This window comes from Trichomonas vaginalis, assembly GCF_026262505.1.
Source record: "Trichomonas vaginalis G3 chromosome Unknown ctg_127, whole genome shotgun sequence".
In the NCBI taxonomy this organism is placed as follows: Eukaryota; Parabasalia; order Trichomonadida; family Trichomonadidae; genus Trichomonas; species Trichomonas vaginalis.
In genome coordinates this window covers 27,139-42,553 of record NW_026529214.1, presented here as the reverse complement: position 1 = coordinate 42,553, position 15,415 = coordinate 27,139, and the positions used below count along the sequence as shown (strand labels likewise).

The 15,415-nt window shown below is 34.0% G+C and overlaps 1 protein-coding gene across 1 annotated transcript, besides 1 other annotated feature; it reads right to left on the bottom strand.

Annotated features, from left to right (window-relative positions):
- Positions 1–4,846: 4,846 nt before the first annotated feature.
- Positions 4,847–8,704: a mobile genetic element.
- Positions 8,705–14,498: 5,794 nt separating this feature from the next.
- TVAGG3_1076830 (uncharacterized protein) lies at positions 14,499–14,804 on the bottom strand (the record flags this gene model as incomplete). The annotated part of the gene is made up of 1 exon (XM_051256551.1): positions 14,499–14,804. The coding sequence occupies one exon, from the start codon at positions 14,802–14,804 to the stop codon at positions 14,499–14,501; it is 306 nt and encodes a 101-aa protein (XP_051076226.1).
- Positions 14,805–15,415: the final 611 nt, after the last annotated feature.

The window sequence follows — 15,415 nt, the reverse complement described above, 5'->3', positions numbered from 1 at the left end:
ATTTCATTTTAATCAAATGTGATAAAGTTAATACCCCAATGAGATTTTCACATCAAACATTAGACCCTAACTCTTACCCATCAATACAAAACATTTTATCCATCAACTTAAACACATTTTCTTTATCATATCCGTTTCAATTATCCGGGAATTCATTTATTCTTCATTCAAAAGATTTATCAAATATTAAATTTAGAGTAACTGACCTATTTGATTGTGATTTAGAATTCATGAATGAAATATTATGGCAATTTCAAATAGAAAAAATAGGTGATGAGATAACGGATTAAATATTTATTTTTAAATCATAATAAATGATTAAACAACAGCAACCACACAACTTAAGGCACAAAGCACCCAGGTCCCTCAGACCATTACATACGCCATATATGCATATAATTCAAAGACGGCAGAACAAACGCAAAGGTTGAAATATGGAGATTTGGAGATAGTATTGAAAAATGAACATTTCGAATTCGTTTGCAAAGGTGGTGCAGTGATATCAAATATAAAAGAAATTTTATTTATGAATTCAAAAATTAAAGGAATAACGGATGATATAACATCAATTCCACCAGAAGAACAGAGATATTACGCATTAAATGCATTTCCTAAAGTTTTGAAGATTGGAAGATTTAATTTAAATGAGGAATTCATAAAAGGTTTCCTAAATGACATAATGGAGAAGGCAGATAAGGAATATGTGGATAGTGAGTTAAAGAAGAGGACAGATAAGGAATATGTGGATGAAAAAGATAATGAAATTAAAGAAATGGTTGAATGGTATCATGAATGGACATCAAAGATTTTAAAAACTAAAGCTGATACAGGATGTTTAGACCTTAAAGCGGATAAAACATATGTTAACGATGAGTTAGGGAAGAAGGCAGATAAGGAATATGTTAACGAAATATACAAAGTTTGATAGGAACAAAAAATATTCAATAAATGACGAACATTAACCCAGAGAACAGACAACAGAATATACTGCATACAGGAGTTGTTTACAATGATCTAGATCAGATCGTCCAAACTCAAAGCCCCAAGAGAAGAATAATAAGACAACTCTCCACCAAAGAATATACTGTTTGATGAATGGTAGTATGGGTTCAAACCTTAGTGTATCATTACTCATATCCTCAAATATTGCAAAAATTGGGTCTACCCAAACGTGACCAAACCATTAATGAACCTTTATGATGAAGCAAGGTTTCTATGCACCAACAGAAGAAAGAACCTGATGGCATCAACATTTAGCATGAATTTCGCAGATCCATGATGGTTAATAGCGATGTACTTCAATGCCTGTAAGGACTTTAACACGTTAATAAAAAAATGACTGTTGGTAACAGAAAAAACTTTAATACAAGAGGGATTTTGATGCTACCAATATATTCAACTGATATGAGTGAGCTTAATCATTCGAATAATTTGAGAATTCTCGGTGGAACACCACCATTGGTTTCTTTTTGTTCATCATGTAAACCGATAGAAAAGGTTATGCGTTTCCCAATGAGTTTAACAAGAACTCCAAACAATGTTCTAAGTGCAATTGCATAAGTTCATTTCACAAGACTACAGGTGAATGAGCCTCACCATACCTTACTAGTGATGAAGACCCAGCTTTATATACGAACAAATGGTTCGAGATCTGTTTGGTTCAGTCCATACATTGAGCACAGACGAACAACAGAAATACAATCATAACCATACTTAGATTTTTATAGTGTTCTGTAGTAACTATTAGACGCTATGTTACATATGAAGTTAAACCTCAAAGACAGGTGATTAAAACACCACCTTTCCATGCAGATACAATTGAGACAAATTATTAATGACTTACAACATCTGAAGTATCCATTCAAGGCACACAACAAAGCCTGATGGATTTCACAGAACAAGGCATTAATGAGGAAATATATAAAGAAGCAAGATTGAAAAGAAGAGATTATGTCAGAAAAAAATAACCTTTCATAAACTTAAGACGCTGGTCAAAAAAGTTCAATCAATAGTTGCACCAAGAACTGCGGGTAAAGGTATACAACAAAGAAGACATCTGATCTCTTCTTATTAATCAGTGATTCGTTGATTAACCAAATTTGCATTATACTTTGTATAAGAGCAAAAGATGGAAGTGTTGCAAGAATATCCAACTACGTTATCAGATGATGGACAAAAATTAGAAGCATGGATATAAGCAAGGAGAACTTAGAATCAGGAAGACACGTGCTGTTTAAAAGTATTGATGGTCATGAACTTGTCGGTAATGATGTAAAGTATGATGTTTACCGTGTTCGTAGGAACGAAAATACGCAGGAAAGTGACAGGTAGAGGTGATGCGTGAAGGTAATCAAACAGGTTGTTCACAAATGGAATACAGCTAATTGGAGGAAAAATATTAATGAAGGTCATGTTTAAAGGATTAGGCCTAGTTTTTCTTGAGAAGATCGTTGAGGGTTTCGAGTTTAAGCTTGTAAAGTCCTCTTATTTTTGTTTCATTACAATGAGAATTTTCCTTCTGATCTGTTCATCATTTTGAGAGGTTTGCCTTGACTTTACGGAACTGTACACGTCCGGTTTCTCCTTTCATTGTATGTACATTAATATCATCAGGAACCTTACCATGACTTTTATTATATTCAGTTAACCCACTTTTGTTTTAGTTGAATCTTTAATGACTGAACTCATTTCTTACTGGATAAATTTTTATGTTTTATTTTCTTTTTGCGATTTTTTCTTATCCTTATCTTTCTTCTTGTCTTTGTTCTCTTCTTTGATTTATCCTTCTTCTTGTCCTTGTCCTTATCTTGGACTTCTCTCTCTGAGGTGGTGTTGGATTCTTGTTTGACTTTAGCACTTTGGGTCAAGGACCTGTCTTTGTTAGACTTTAGATATAGATTGTTTACGGAGCTTGCTGCTTGTTTTAGTTGCTTCAGTCTTGTGTTTAGCTAATTCCAGCAGCTGTTTATCATTCTCTTATCTATTTCTTTGCACCAGTTGCGACTTTCATTCTTGAACTTTTTTGAGATTCTCAGCAGCATCCATTACCTTATTCGCTCCTTTAAAACAATCCATAAAATTTCTGCCATGGTGATACTGAAGGTATATTTTCCACAATTGCTGGAGGAACTGATGCTTCAGGAGTTGGAGATGGTGTTTTTCTGAATTGAGATGCTTTTCTGCTTCAAGAACTTGTGTTAGTATTTTTCTCCAGGTATGCTTTTGCAACCTCCTTAACTTCTGGACGTTCATTATTTACATCCTGTCTTGGTGTGATGTTTCAGTAGCGTTTTCCTGAGTTACATTAACAACAGGTGCTCAACTGCTGAAACATTAGCTGCTTCAGTAATGTTATGAGTAGTGAAACATTTCCTGATATTACCTTCTCCTGTTGGAACTCTTGGAGCAATTGTTGTGATGTTCGCCATTGCAGGAGTTGGAGTAGAGAGTGTCATCAAATCTTTCTGTCAGCTTTCGTCGTTTGCGTTGTTAGTATTTGTTGTTCATTACATATTTATCTTAGTTGGTAAGCTCTAACTTCATATGTTCTTCAGGATATGCATACTTATTATATTCACCTTAATATTCTTTTTCCATTCATCGTATTTATCTTCTGCTGATTTCTTAATTGATGCTAGTCCGTTTACAGCCAATTCATCAGTACCGTTATCAGATAGTCTGGTTTATATAAAAGATTAGCAGCTGATCTAATTGTGTAATCCGTAAGATTACCAAAAACGCACTCTATCTGTACCTAATGTTGTGTTCTTCAGTTCCTTTCCAATTCCTTGTGCAGCATCTTGACTAAATCAGCACCCATGCACCAAATTTGTCTCAACAGGAGCCGCTATTGATGTGAAGGAGATTGGAGATGGCGATGGAGTTTGGTGATGGTGAAGGAGATGAGATGGTGAAGGAGATGAGATGGCGAAGATTGGTGATGGTGAAGGAGATGATTGGCGTGTGTTGCTGCTTTCGCCTTTCTATCAGCTTCTTCCTTAGGCCTTTGTATCTCTTCTTCTTTCGCCTTTCCTATCTTGCCTTCTTCCTTAGCCTTACGAGCTTTTTTTTCTTCTTAAGCTCCTCTAGTTCTTTACGTTCAGCTTCTTCTTTCCCTTTCGTTCAGCTTCTTCCTTAGCCTTACGAGCTTTTTCTTTCTTCTAAGCTCCTCTATTTCTTAACGTTCAGCTTCTTTTCGCCTTTCGTTTCAGCTTCTTCCTTAAGCCTTACGAGCTTTTTCTTCATAATATTTTGTATACTTATCATTCAGCCCAATTACCAAGTGATTTGGCACCTGTTATATTCCATTTGCGGTTGATGTTGCTGTTCTTCCGAGCCATCCCCCTACCGCTGAAAGCACATTGCCAATAGCACTACAGCATTTAAAATTCCACGACAATCCATATCTGTTTTGCCTTTGTATTAAGAGTAGAAATTCTTCCTCCTATCTTCAGGTGTAGGATTGTAACAGTTCTTACAGTATTTCAACAACAAGTGTCAACACTGGGTTCAAATAGCACTACAACAGCTGTTTGCAACCAGTTTGAATACCATGGGTAACTAAATCAGTAAGCTCTTGAGACACATTTATCACTCGAGGCTTTCTCTGCTGGATAGTTTGATCTTTGTAATTCCCTGGACCCACCTCTATTTGAGACTTCTCCTTTCAACTATTTTCTTCTCTTCTTGTGCTTGTTCTCTGGAAACACTCAATGCACGTTCTTGTCTTTGAATGTTTGTCTTCTTTAACATGTAACCACCAAGTGTCCTGTGGGGGTGTGTTTTTTCTGTGCAGCATCAATTGCAGCCTTTTCTTTTTCGCTTTTCTTCGTCTAACCAATTTTGAATAGATTCTGCATCAGTTGGTTCAGCTGGAGTTGGAGACGGTGTTGGAGCTTTAGTTGGTGTTGGAAGACGGTGTCCGGAGCTTTAGTCGGAGTTGGAGATGGAGTAGGTGCTTTTGTAGGTGTCGGTGATGGAAGTTGGAGATGGAGTTGGAGGTACTGTTGGTTATGGATTGGTTCAACAGTCGGTGAAGTGTTGGCGCCTTTGTGATTCTTGGAGTTGGCTCTGGTGTTCTAATAGGGAAGCAGTTGTGTATTAGCTCTTTTAAGAACACTGTGATCTTTCCGCTTGATTTGAATCAGTACTTGGGTTAGTTGTACTAGGATTGTATACAGGAGTTATTTTTGGTGTAGGTGTTGTTTATTTAATGTTATACCATGACTACTCGAACATTGGTGGAGGACCTGCGTGAGCAGTTGGTGTCAGAGTTGGCGTGGAGCTACTGTAGGAGTTGGCGTTGGAGCTACTGTTGGTTCAGGGATGGGAGTTGTGTTGGAGCTACTGTAGGAGTAGGTGTAGGAGTTGGTGTTGGAGTCGACATTTGTTTTAACCTCTCATTATACCAATTCCTCCAAATAATAAGCCTCACCCATTAAGTTATCTGTCTTTGTTTTATAGAAATTCACCTAACAGTAATTCATCAATGATCATTTTTCTGCAGCTTTTGTGTGTTTTCTACTTCCTTTATTAGAACGCTCGATGTATTTCGCCAATCCTCTATATTCCTTAATCATCTTATCTAGTTTGGTTCATATTTGTACTTCCTTTTTCTTCCACGTTAATCTATTAGATCGTTCTCCAATTCTTCAACTACTTGTAAAGCTTTTTATCTTGACATGTGATTCCTTTACTTCTCCAGTCCTTGGATCCTTAGGTTCTTGTATTTAGCTAATTTCGTCTTATATATCTTCGTTTAGCGTCATTATCCAGGATCACTGTTTCGTAAAGGATGCGAAGGTGGAGAACGAAAATAATGTATTTAGAAATCTGGATCATCATTAATAGAAGAACGTGCTTTTAAAGTTACGAAACCGCGTCTGTAAAAAGGGTCTCTACCACGTAGCTGTATATGTTTGGATGTAATCAAAAAGCCTTCTCTTCTCATGGGAAAATTAATACGACCTTTTTGAACAATATTCTTTCTCAAAGTATTGCCTAGCATTGTAATCCAAAAGCAAGATCATTATATATATCGCGCAAAAATCAAATGTATGCTGCTTGAACTTTTGATCGCTAATTATGGTTACGAATTCGGACGTTCATTCTCCCATTCTTAACTCGTTCATCAATGAGTTTCCTCTCTTGTTCACTCATTTAAACCTCATAAAAATATATTATCTGCGTATAGTTGCCACTAATAGCATTAATCCATGCATGTCTGTAGTACATAGTACTGACTGAACTAATGGCTTATTGATTGTTCCAAAATGCCTCCTCCAATGGTATGCCGTATTACTTATTGTTCGTCAATAGTTTGTTTGAGGTTGAACTATAGGTGTTTCACAGGCTTGTCTCTACTGAAGTCACCACCAAGAGCTTTAATTGATGCTTTAAAGATTCTTCGTTAAATGCATTATCTTCACCTAATGTAGTTTTTGCAATTCTTTCACGCAAGACTACCGATAACACCACCGACTTGACCAACTTGAGGGAAAAGTTTGTTAGCAATTGTTAAATCCAGCACCTATTACAAGACCAGGATTTTTTTTTTCACCATACCCCAATTCCAGCCTTTTAACTATAATCGCCAAAACCCATTTATTTCTTCTTAAAATAATGTCTCTTTTGTTGCTTAACTTCTTTAAAGTCCGTCTTTCCTGCAACTATATGAACTTCCATATATGAACGAGGTTGGTTGGTTAGCTCTTTGTATTTGTTCCATAACTTCTTCCAATCTTCTGTTGCTTCCTGACTGTTCAATCATTGACTGAAAGTCTCTCATAGATAACCTTGAAATGATAACGAAGTCAGTGCATAGTCTCTTAATGTTTAAAACATATATGTCTCCATGTTTGACACATGATGACACACAGTATAGTTATAATGTCTGACCTTAGTGATGAAGTTCGCTAATGTGTGAACGTGGGTCATTCAATAGTAAGTCATGACCACCATATCGTCTAACACTAATAGAGAATTACTGTGATACTTTGTAGAAAGGATATTTGTTCAACTTCTTTACAACATATATTGCAATCTTCTTATACTCAAACTTTCCATCAGGTTTCCTTAGTTGATGCTTTGTTAAGAATGTGTTCCATTCTCCTCTGAAATATTTTTCGAACTTACTTTGAACGAACTCAACAATAGCGTAATACTTTGCTTTCATCTTAACGTTCTTCATTAAAATAACGCATAAGTTTTTTATCATCCTTTCTTCTAAGTACTGGTGCTTTAACTTGACTCATAAATGTCTTCCGCTGTTTTTCCATTGTTCCTGATGTTGCTGAGATAAACTATTGAGTCATATATGGGAGTATTAGTGAAGCGTTCTGTTATCATTATATGAACGATAACACCATAATCTTACCTGAACCCATCTTACCGCCAGTAGGAAAATAAACACCATTAGTACAAAATGGATAATCATCAGAAAATGGCATAATGAGTGCAATTGTTTAGTTTTCTTACTATTCTTACGTGCTCCATTCATGAAAGAATCTTATCTACTTGATTAATAACTTTCTCATCTTTTAGTTACATATAAAATGTCTAAATATGATGGATATATACTATGAACATGTTATGAATGATGGCACGATAAGTGGTAATACAGTCATATAAATTACCGAGAGACTTCATTGAATATCCTGCGTCAAAAGCTCTTGAGATAAAAAGATAAGTCTTGAGCACCAGACTTTGAGTTTCTTGCTATTCCATTAGAAATGACAGATTCATCAAAATCAGTGAAAAAAAAGCTTTGACATGAGATATTACATAAAACCCAACATGACTACACAGAGTTGACATGAAGGTCTTATGGAAAAATGACTGAGGCAAGTAGAGGAATTTGTTGATTGTTACTTATGATTCAAATGAAAATAAATTGAATGATTAAGAAAGGTACATCACCAATCATAACATTACCTTCATACATAGTATTAGAAAAAAATGCCTTGAATTATAAATATGACATGTCCCTAGGAGATGTGTTGGATTTCATCACTGCGTTATTAGAAACCACTGAAACAGACACAACATCAGAAAACAGAGCTTGTTTGGGAAGATGCCATGGTAAGAACATTCACGCAAAAAGTAATTCCACTCGAAAGCAAAATTTTTAGACTTATGGAAAAAAACACTATATCTCGCGAATGCATGTTATATTATAGTTTTGACCATAGCAGATTTTCACTGACGAAAATGATAAAGATAAAAAAACATATAAGTACTTTGATTGAGCTTTTCATAACTATAGCGAATATCAGGTTTATCCTTGAGCGAAAGGGCCAACCAACAATATAAATTTGTCGGTTATCAGATAAGAATAAAATCCTCTCCTTGAGCCTTTAGTACACGTTGAGTAATATTGCTCATGATAACAAACAATTTATATGTAATGTGATATGAACAGCTTGCCACCAAAATTTTACGATATCACTGGTTATAAAAGATGCACTCGTGTTTGAGTTTTATAAGCGCTTTTCATTCAAAGAGTTGAAGAATCAACTGATGGTCAAAAAAGGAATTATTATGTAAAGAACCATATGAAATTCCTATAAGACTCTAATATAATGGTTGAAACTTATATTAGAGTCTGGTACTCAATCTCAACATAAAATAGTTTACGTGACAGAATTTTTTGACACGTAAAGCTTTACATTTTTAATGAAGCGAAACAACAACAAAGCTCCTGCTAAGGCTCTTGCCATCCAGAACCAGAGTGACTGAAGAACAGTCCTCTGGCGACGGAAGAATATTGATGGGTGCCAATCGAAGACCCGAGAATCAAGATCCCAGATCTCGATCACAAGCAAACGGCAAAGCAAACGGTTCCACGAGCTACTCCCGAGAACGCCTACGTTTTAAATCAAGACCAGCACAAAGTATTTGAAAGCAAGCTGGAGGAGTCAATACCGTATCCGAGGAACTAAGCTCAAGCTGCTGAAAAAAGTTAGAGGAAGCCGAAAGGTAAAGAGCTCTACAATAGCCAGATTTGAGTATAAAGTTGACTCTTAGCCAACGAGATCCTGCGATCTTCGATCTCGTCTCAACACGATGTTGACATGATCAGAACAGCTGGCATTGAATAGGTTCTCTTAAGTCTGACCACATCCACCACAATGAATTAAAGCGCCCATAAGGAACTTAGCCACTGACTTCTGATCCCTCCTCTAAACCACGAAAACACCTAATTTTACTACATTAACTCTTTTTTATACTCCACATTACTCACATATCATCTATAAACTTATAGTTCAATTGTACTTCAGATACCGAGTTTTGTATCTACACGATCAACTAGTGAAAATGAGAAAAGATATAAATTATATATTATCATTGATTGTCTTAAGGCTCTTCTTTCAATGCTAATCTCTTATTATTCACATAGACAGCCTTGTAGTAAGCGTTTCTTTGCCTCCGTGATCTGCTTCTTTTATAAGCTTACATGTTAAGCCAACAGCAGAGTCTACTTAAATTACTGAGAAACAGTGTTATGCATTTCATTTACGTCGTCACGTTGCTCTCCATACAGATTAAACCTGGGAACCACCTATCGTACTCTCTCGACGATTATGATTTATCAGCCCCTGCTGTGATAAAGGTTAGTTTACATATGAACGTTTATTTTTACACATAATGTCGTCATGATGCGCGCCCAGTATGGTGTCAGTTTTCTCTGTCACTTTTTCGATTGTGTCAGTCCTGTAGCTGTAGGCTACAGGCGACGCACAATGCTAAATACTCTGACTTCTATCTTTCGTTAAACAAATCTATTTTCATTAAATGAGGGATTCTTGATTCAGAATAGATGTTCAAAACTTAATCACCCCTTTTTATTTTGGAAATTTTGAATACCATCAAACTTATAAACATTTATCTCAATTTACAACGTGTCAATTCTTCAAATAACTTTTTTATTCATCTTAGCCATATAGCTCTTAAATTCTTCAACAAAATGAAAAAAATTTATTATTTCAGTAAATTGCCGTCTAAACAACATTTATTTTTTGGTAAAACATTTTCAATTTATTCTGCCTCCCCCTGTTTCATTTATTTTTTAAATTGTTTCATTATCATTGAAAATAAAGATGTAGAATATAAGTGATGAATTATTTTTTAATTAATATTAATATTGAAAATGGCGGCAGGATTCTTTAAAAAAATTATGGCGATGGAATTAAGAAAGCTGCGTTGGGTTTATAAAAAGATATATTAAACTGTGCAAACTTTTTGACCACAGTGCGAAAACGGAGGAACTACTACATAGGTGGGTATTAAAGGTACTAAAGCATGGTAATCGCGGCTGACTGGGCGCACAAGCGGGATTAACGCAGTTGTGGAATTGTTACTCAAACAAGATCAGTGAGAATACTTAATTAAATAGGAAGGTAGAGTAGTGGAAATAAATTATTTTTATCTTAGTATCGTGAATCTTTGATCAAACTTTTTCTCCTTTATTTAATATTTCTCTATTGAGGCAGCTATTTTGTTATGATTCCAAGCAACGTCACATGTCTTATTTTTTTGTTATCTAATTATTTTTTTAAAATATCCAATTTGCCTCCTGCTTCATTGTTTCCAAACTTTAATGCGCTCATCTTCTTTTTAATTTATCCCCACAGTTCTTAAATAATAACCTGCAAGGCACATAGTTGATTATTTCATTAAAATTAAAATTCATTTCATCTTTAATTTTGAGTTTATTTATTATAAATGACGACTATCATATTAGTGCCAAAACTAAAAACCGATTATGGAAATGTGTTTCATTCATATCAGAAAAGATAAATAAATATTCGCAAAAATGACGTAGAATATTATAGAGAAACTTGGAAAGTTCATCTATGACCTCTGATGCTCCATATTTTAGATGATTAAACCAAACTCATTTAAGAATTACAACATATCCAGTCATGATGTGAACCAATTATGGTGAACATATATTAAACGCAAAGTTAAAGCAACGTCTAGTTTCAAATAAAGCTTTCCACTGTGATATCCGCTTTTTAAATGCATGGCGTTTATCGTTGGTTACGAAATCCATCAAATCAAGCTTTAACAATTAGAAGTAGAAACCGAAAAGGTGATGCCGTATCTTACAGATGGATGTGCCCGTGAATCTGTCGCTATTTCTGGCAACATCATAAACCAACAATCAAGAAAGGAAAAGTTAAAAATTGGTTCATTCTGTATTATATAATGAATGTTCTCAAAAATATGATAACTCAGTAGTGGTAAAATATATTGACCTTCAAAGTTTTGCAAAGAAAGCAAATGAAGAAGTTGATATCACTTTTGATAATTATTCCCGAAATAATGATTTTTAGCATTTCAGGCGGTCGATGATTATTCCCTCAAATCAATTTGTGAAATCATTTCTAAATTTATGTTTCAGGATACTTTTAGTATTTGTCAGGTTGAACTTTAAGATTGCGATTTACAAAATTACTATAATGAAAAATAACTATGAAAATTATGAACAAGATATGAATCATGTTATAAAATATGATCGCACGAACTTCCAACAAATCGGACTTTCCTCCAAATTAATTACAAGCTTAGCCCGCTAATCTGCTGACGCACAGTTGATGACGTTATATAATTTCACATGCACAAAAGGAAAGTTTTAGAAGATAAAAATGCATACACCAGGATACGGTTTAATTGTAAGAATTCAGTATAAAAGCAATACCACGTTTATTTAGTAAAGGAAGATCCATTCAATGATTCCAGCTCAAACATATTGAGTTCTCACTAAATGGAGGTTGCATCACTCCTGAAGGTATTAGCTCAATTTCTCATACGCTCTTTCATAAGTTTACAGATGTTGTGTTAACATTTCGAAGAATGCAATGCAAAGATACAAGTTTTTAGAAAATCCAATACTTCGAGGTTTCGCTCATATAGATCCAGAAAAACTTTCCCCGATCAAGCCGATACCACCAGTGGCGACATATTCTTTACCACAGATATGCTTCAAGCTTCTGATTATGATGAATGCACAGAAGAATACGCAAGACTCATTAACTAGACCACTGAATTGATATAATGGCACGCGGCCCATTAGTAGAAGGAGAAAGACCAAACTTTCATCTTATGCACTAATATCCAGTTCAATCCTGATTTGGAGCGGGATATTCTTTGATGGATTACGAAACTTTCAACTAACAAGTTACGTACAAGTGAAAGCTCTATCCAATCATATCAGGGTGAAATAGACACTACTGTTCAATAAAGTGACAAATCCTCCTCAGGTTTGTTTTTACTAGACTACGTATTGGACTTGGACACCGGATGAAGGTTTGAAATATTATATCCACAGGTCTACACACCACAAGTAATAGAATTCATATGAATGAAATATTGATGAATAGATAATGTTTTAAAATAATAATTTATTTTGATTAAATGGATTTAATTCTGAAGAAATTCACAGATGTAATAATACCTACATAGATGATAATGATAATGAAGCATTGAGTAGATAATAGAAATGCTCTATCTAAGGAAAAATTAATGAACAAATTCCATATTCGAATGTACTTTAAATTCAATCACTGCGAAGCAATTGTAAACAGAATAAAGTAAACATATAACGATATTAAACAAATTTATCATTATTCTAACAACTTTCACCCCATTCACATGTTGTTAATTTATATCAACCGTTCCGGTTCACCTTCAGAATGAATACATTTTGAATCTTTAAAGCATTAATCAAAATCCAATTCATTATTTATCACAAAGAAGAAGCAAAGATTATTTAAAACAAACTTTTTAATGTAATAAAGAATTATATAATACAGATCAAGAAAGCAAGGATAGCAGGATAAATTATTAATAAACAAGGATAATTATTTGAAACTACTTTCGTATTTCAATTGTTGATAGAGAATTTTTGCATTCACTAATTTTTCTAATGATGCCGTGTAAAAATCAAACTAATAAACTAATGAGCAAATCATATTATTTATCAATTATTAAACTCAATGTCGACACATTTTCAGTGTTCTTCTTCATGGCCTTGTTCAAATACTTCAAAGCATTAAGCACAAACATTAAATCAAACTCTTCAACACTTTTCAAAATTTTCAGTGGGGTCTTACGTCGTCAACCAGTTGAACGTTATTGTTTATCAAGTGAATATTTCCAATGAGGCATTACACTGAACGATTTACACACAATACTCAACAATTACGGTGAAGCATGGAAAAATAATAGTTGATTAAATTCAAATTCCATAAATTGATTAAACTTTTATAAATTAATTTTTATTTTTATTTATAATTAAACATGACAGAAATAGCAAATCTTCTACAGCAGGTTCCAATTAAAAACAACCGGGACAAAACAAAAAAGGTGCATATATTAAATATGAAAGTTCCAACGGAATGAAAGAATTAGTCACATTGTTTGCGGTCTTCAAAAAAAAAGGATTTAAACAAATGATAAAGTTTTAACATTACCAGAAAGCTCAAGCATATGCAAAATCCGTCATGGACCAAATTGGGAAGCCATGAAGCAGACATTACAGGACCAAATGGAATCCTGATGGTATAAATGAAGTTTTCGTTATGATGTCAAGGAAATATTAAAGTCATAAATGGGTATAAATTAATAATGACGATTATCCTAAACGCGTAAGCATATAATGAATGCATTATCCTATGCAATTTGATAAAAATGGAAAAGCGTTAACACAATACATTGTGAGAAGGTAAAATGGTCCAATTAATCATGACATCTTATTCATATTCTTTACATTTCAATGAAAAATATAAATCTGTTGAGAGGACCGATGGATTACACGATATGTTAATACATTTAATGGTCAATATGGCATTTTGAGACCTGAAATTCAGCTAATGAAATCTTTTAAAAGTTGCTTATTCGATTCCAGTGTTCAATGAACAGAAAGATGCAATGAAAGGCAGAATTAAACAATTCAGTGTCAAGAATTTCTTCATCTTCATTCAAAGCGTTCAAGGGAATGATAAAGAAACCACTGTTATTCTCACCAAGTGTATAAACTTTGATCTTAGATTAAAGAAAGTGATTAGCCGAATATTAAGAAAAATCAGATGGTTTTAAGAGAATGCATGTAATGAAATGATTAAAGATATTGTAAAATGATAAAATAGAACTGGAAGAAAACTCAAAGCAATGATTCAATAACATACATTGGTGCAGTTCAAAGAAAGTATAAAGCAAAACAAGATGAAACCTTGTGTATACGCGGTAACAACAAATAAAACTTTACATATTTTTTCTTTTTTTATTCGATTATAAATGAGAAGACTTTTCACAGCAAAAGAAAACACTAAGCAAGAGAGATTAGGTTGGTTATATAAAACTAAAAATTTGGGAAATTGAAAAAAAAAAAATAAATATTATGCGAGACCATGAAAAGACGTCAAAATACCAGAACAGAACGAGAACAGAGCTTACTAATAGACTTATTATATAATACTAAAGAAATAAAGGAGTTTTTATTCTAACTTTGGTATTTTTGGGAAGAACTGATCTGGATCATATTTGTCAACCACAGGTTTTGGTATCAAAAGTCTCTCTGGTTCTTGGACGGCTGGTACTGGAAATGGTTCCTTTGGTTTCCTAGCTTTTGGGAGATCTAAAAATTTTCTTGGTCTCTTTCTTTTGTGTAAGTGTTGTCCATTTTTATCGACAACGAATGTGAGCTTTCCGTCGTCAAAGATGAATGTCGTCGCTTCTTCAGTTCCCTCATCAACTATTATCTTCTTGATCTTTCTCTTCTCCATTAACAGAAAAAGTGACATATATTACTTCATTATTTTTCTGAGTGTTAGGATTAATTAAACCTCTATCTATAACATGCTTTCTCATAGAAAACTTCTCTCCATATCTTTTTGTCAATATCTCTAAAAGTTCTTCTGTATAAGATTTATCACTACTGAAGTAAATAGATGGATAATTAAGGACATCAAAGGTTTCTACAGTATCTTTAAGAGTCCATTCATCTCCATACTGTATAGAATAAGTATGGAAGTATGGAGGATCACATATAAAGAAAACATTGGGAAGATCTTTATACTCATTGAAGAGTATTCTCCAATCTTTATGAACAATAGTTAAACCTTCAAGATAGTCATCTATGTTTTCACCAAATAAGTTAGTATATCTGAGGTATAACACTTTCTTCATTAATGTGTCAAGATCATAGTATTTGTATGCTCCAGAATAGAGAAGACGTGAACATAATGTATCCCAGTCTATGTATGGAGCTTTACTTATAACTTCTCTGACGATCTCTTTCTGATCAGTAGGAATTTTCTCATCTGGCTTAACATTTATTCTCTCCTTAAGTTCCTTAAGTATTTCATTCGTGTCATGAATGTGTTTCAGTCTATCAACGTAGTTATCATAGTCG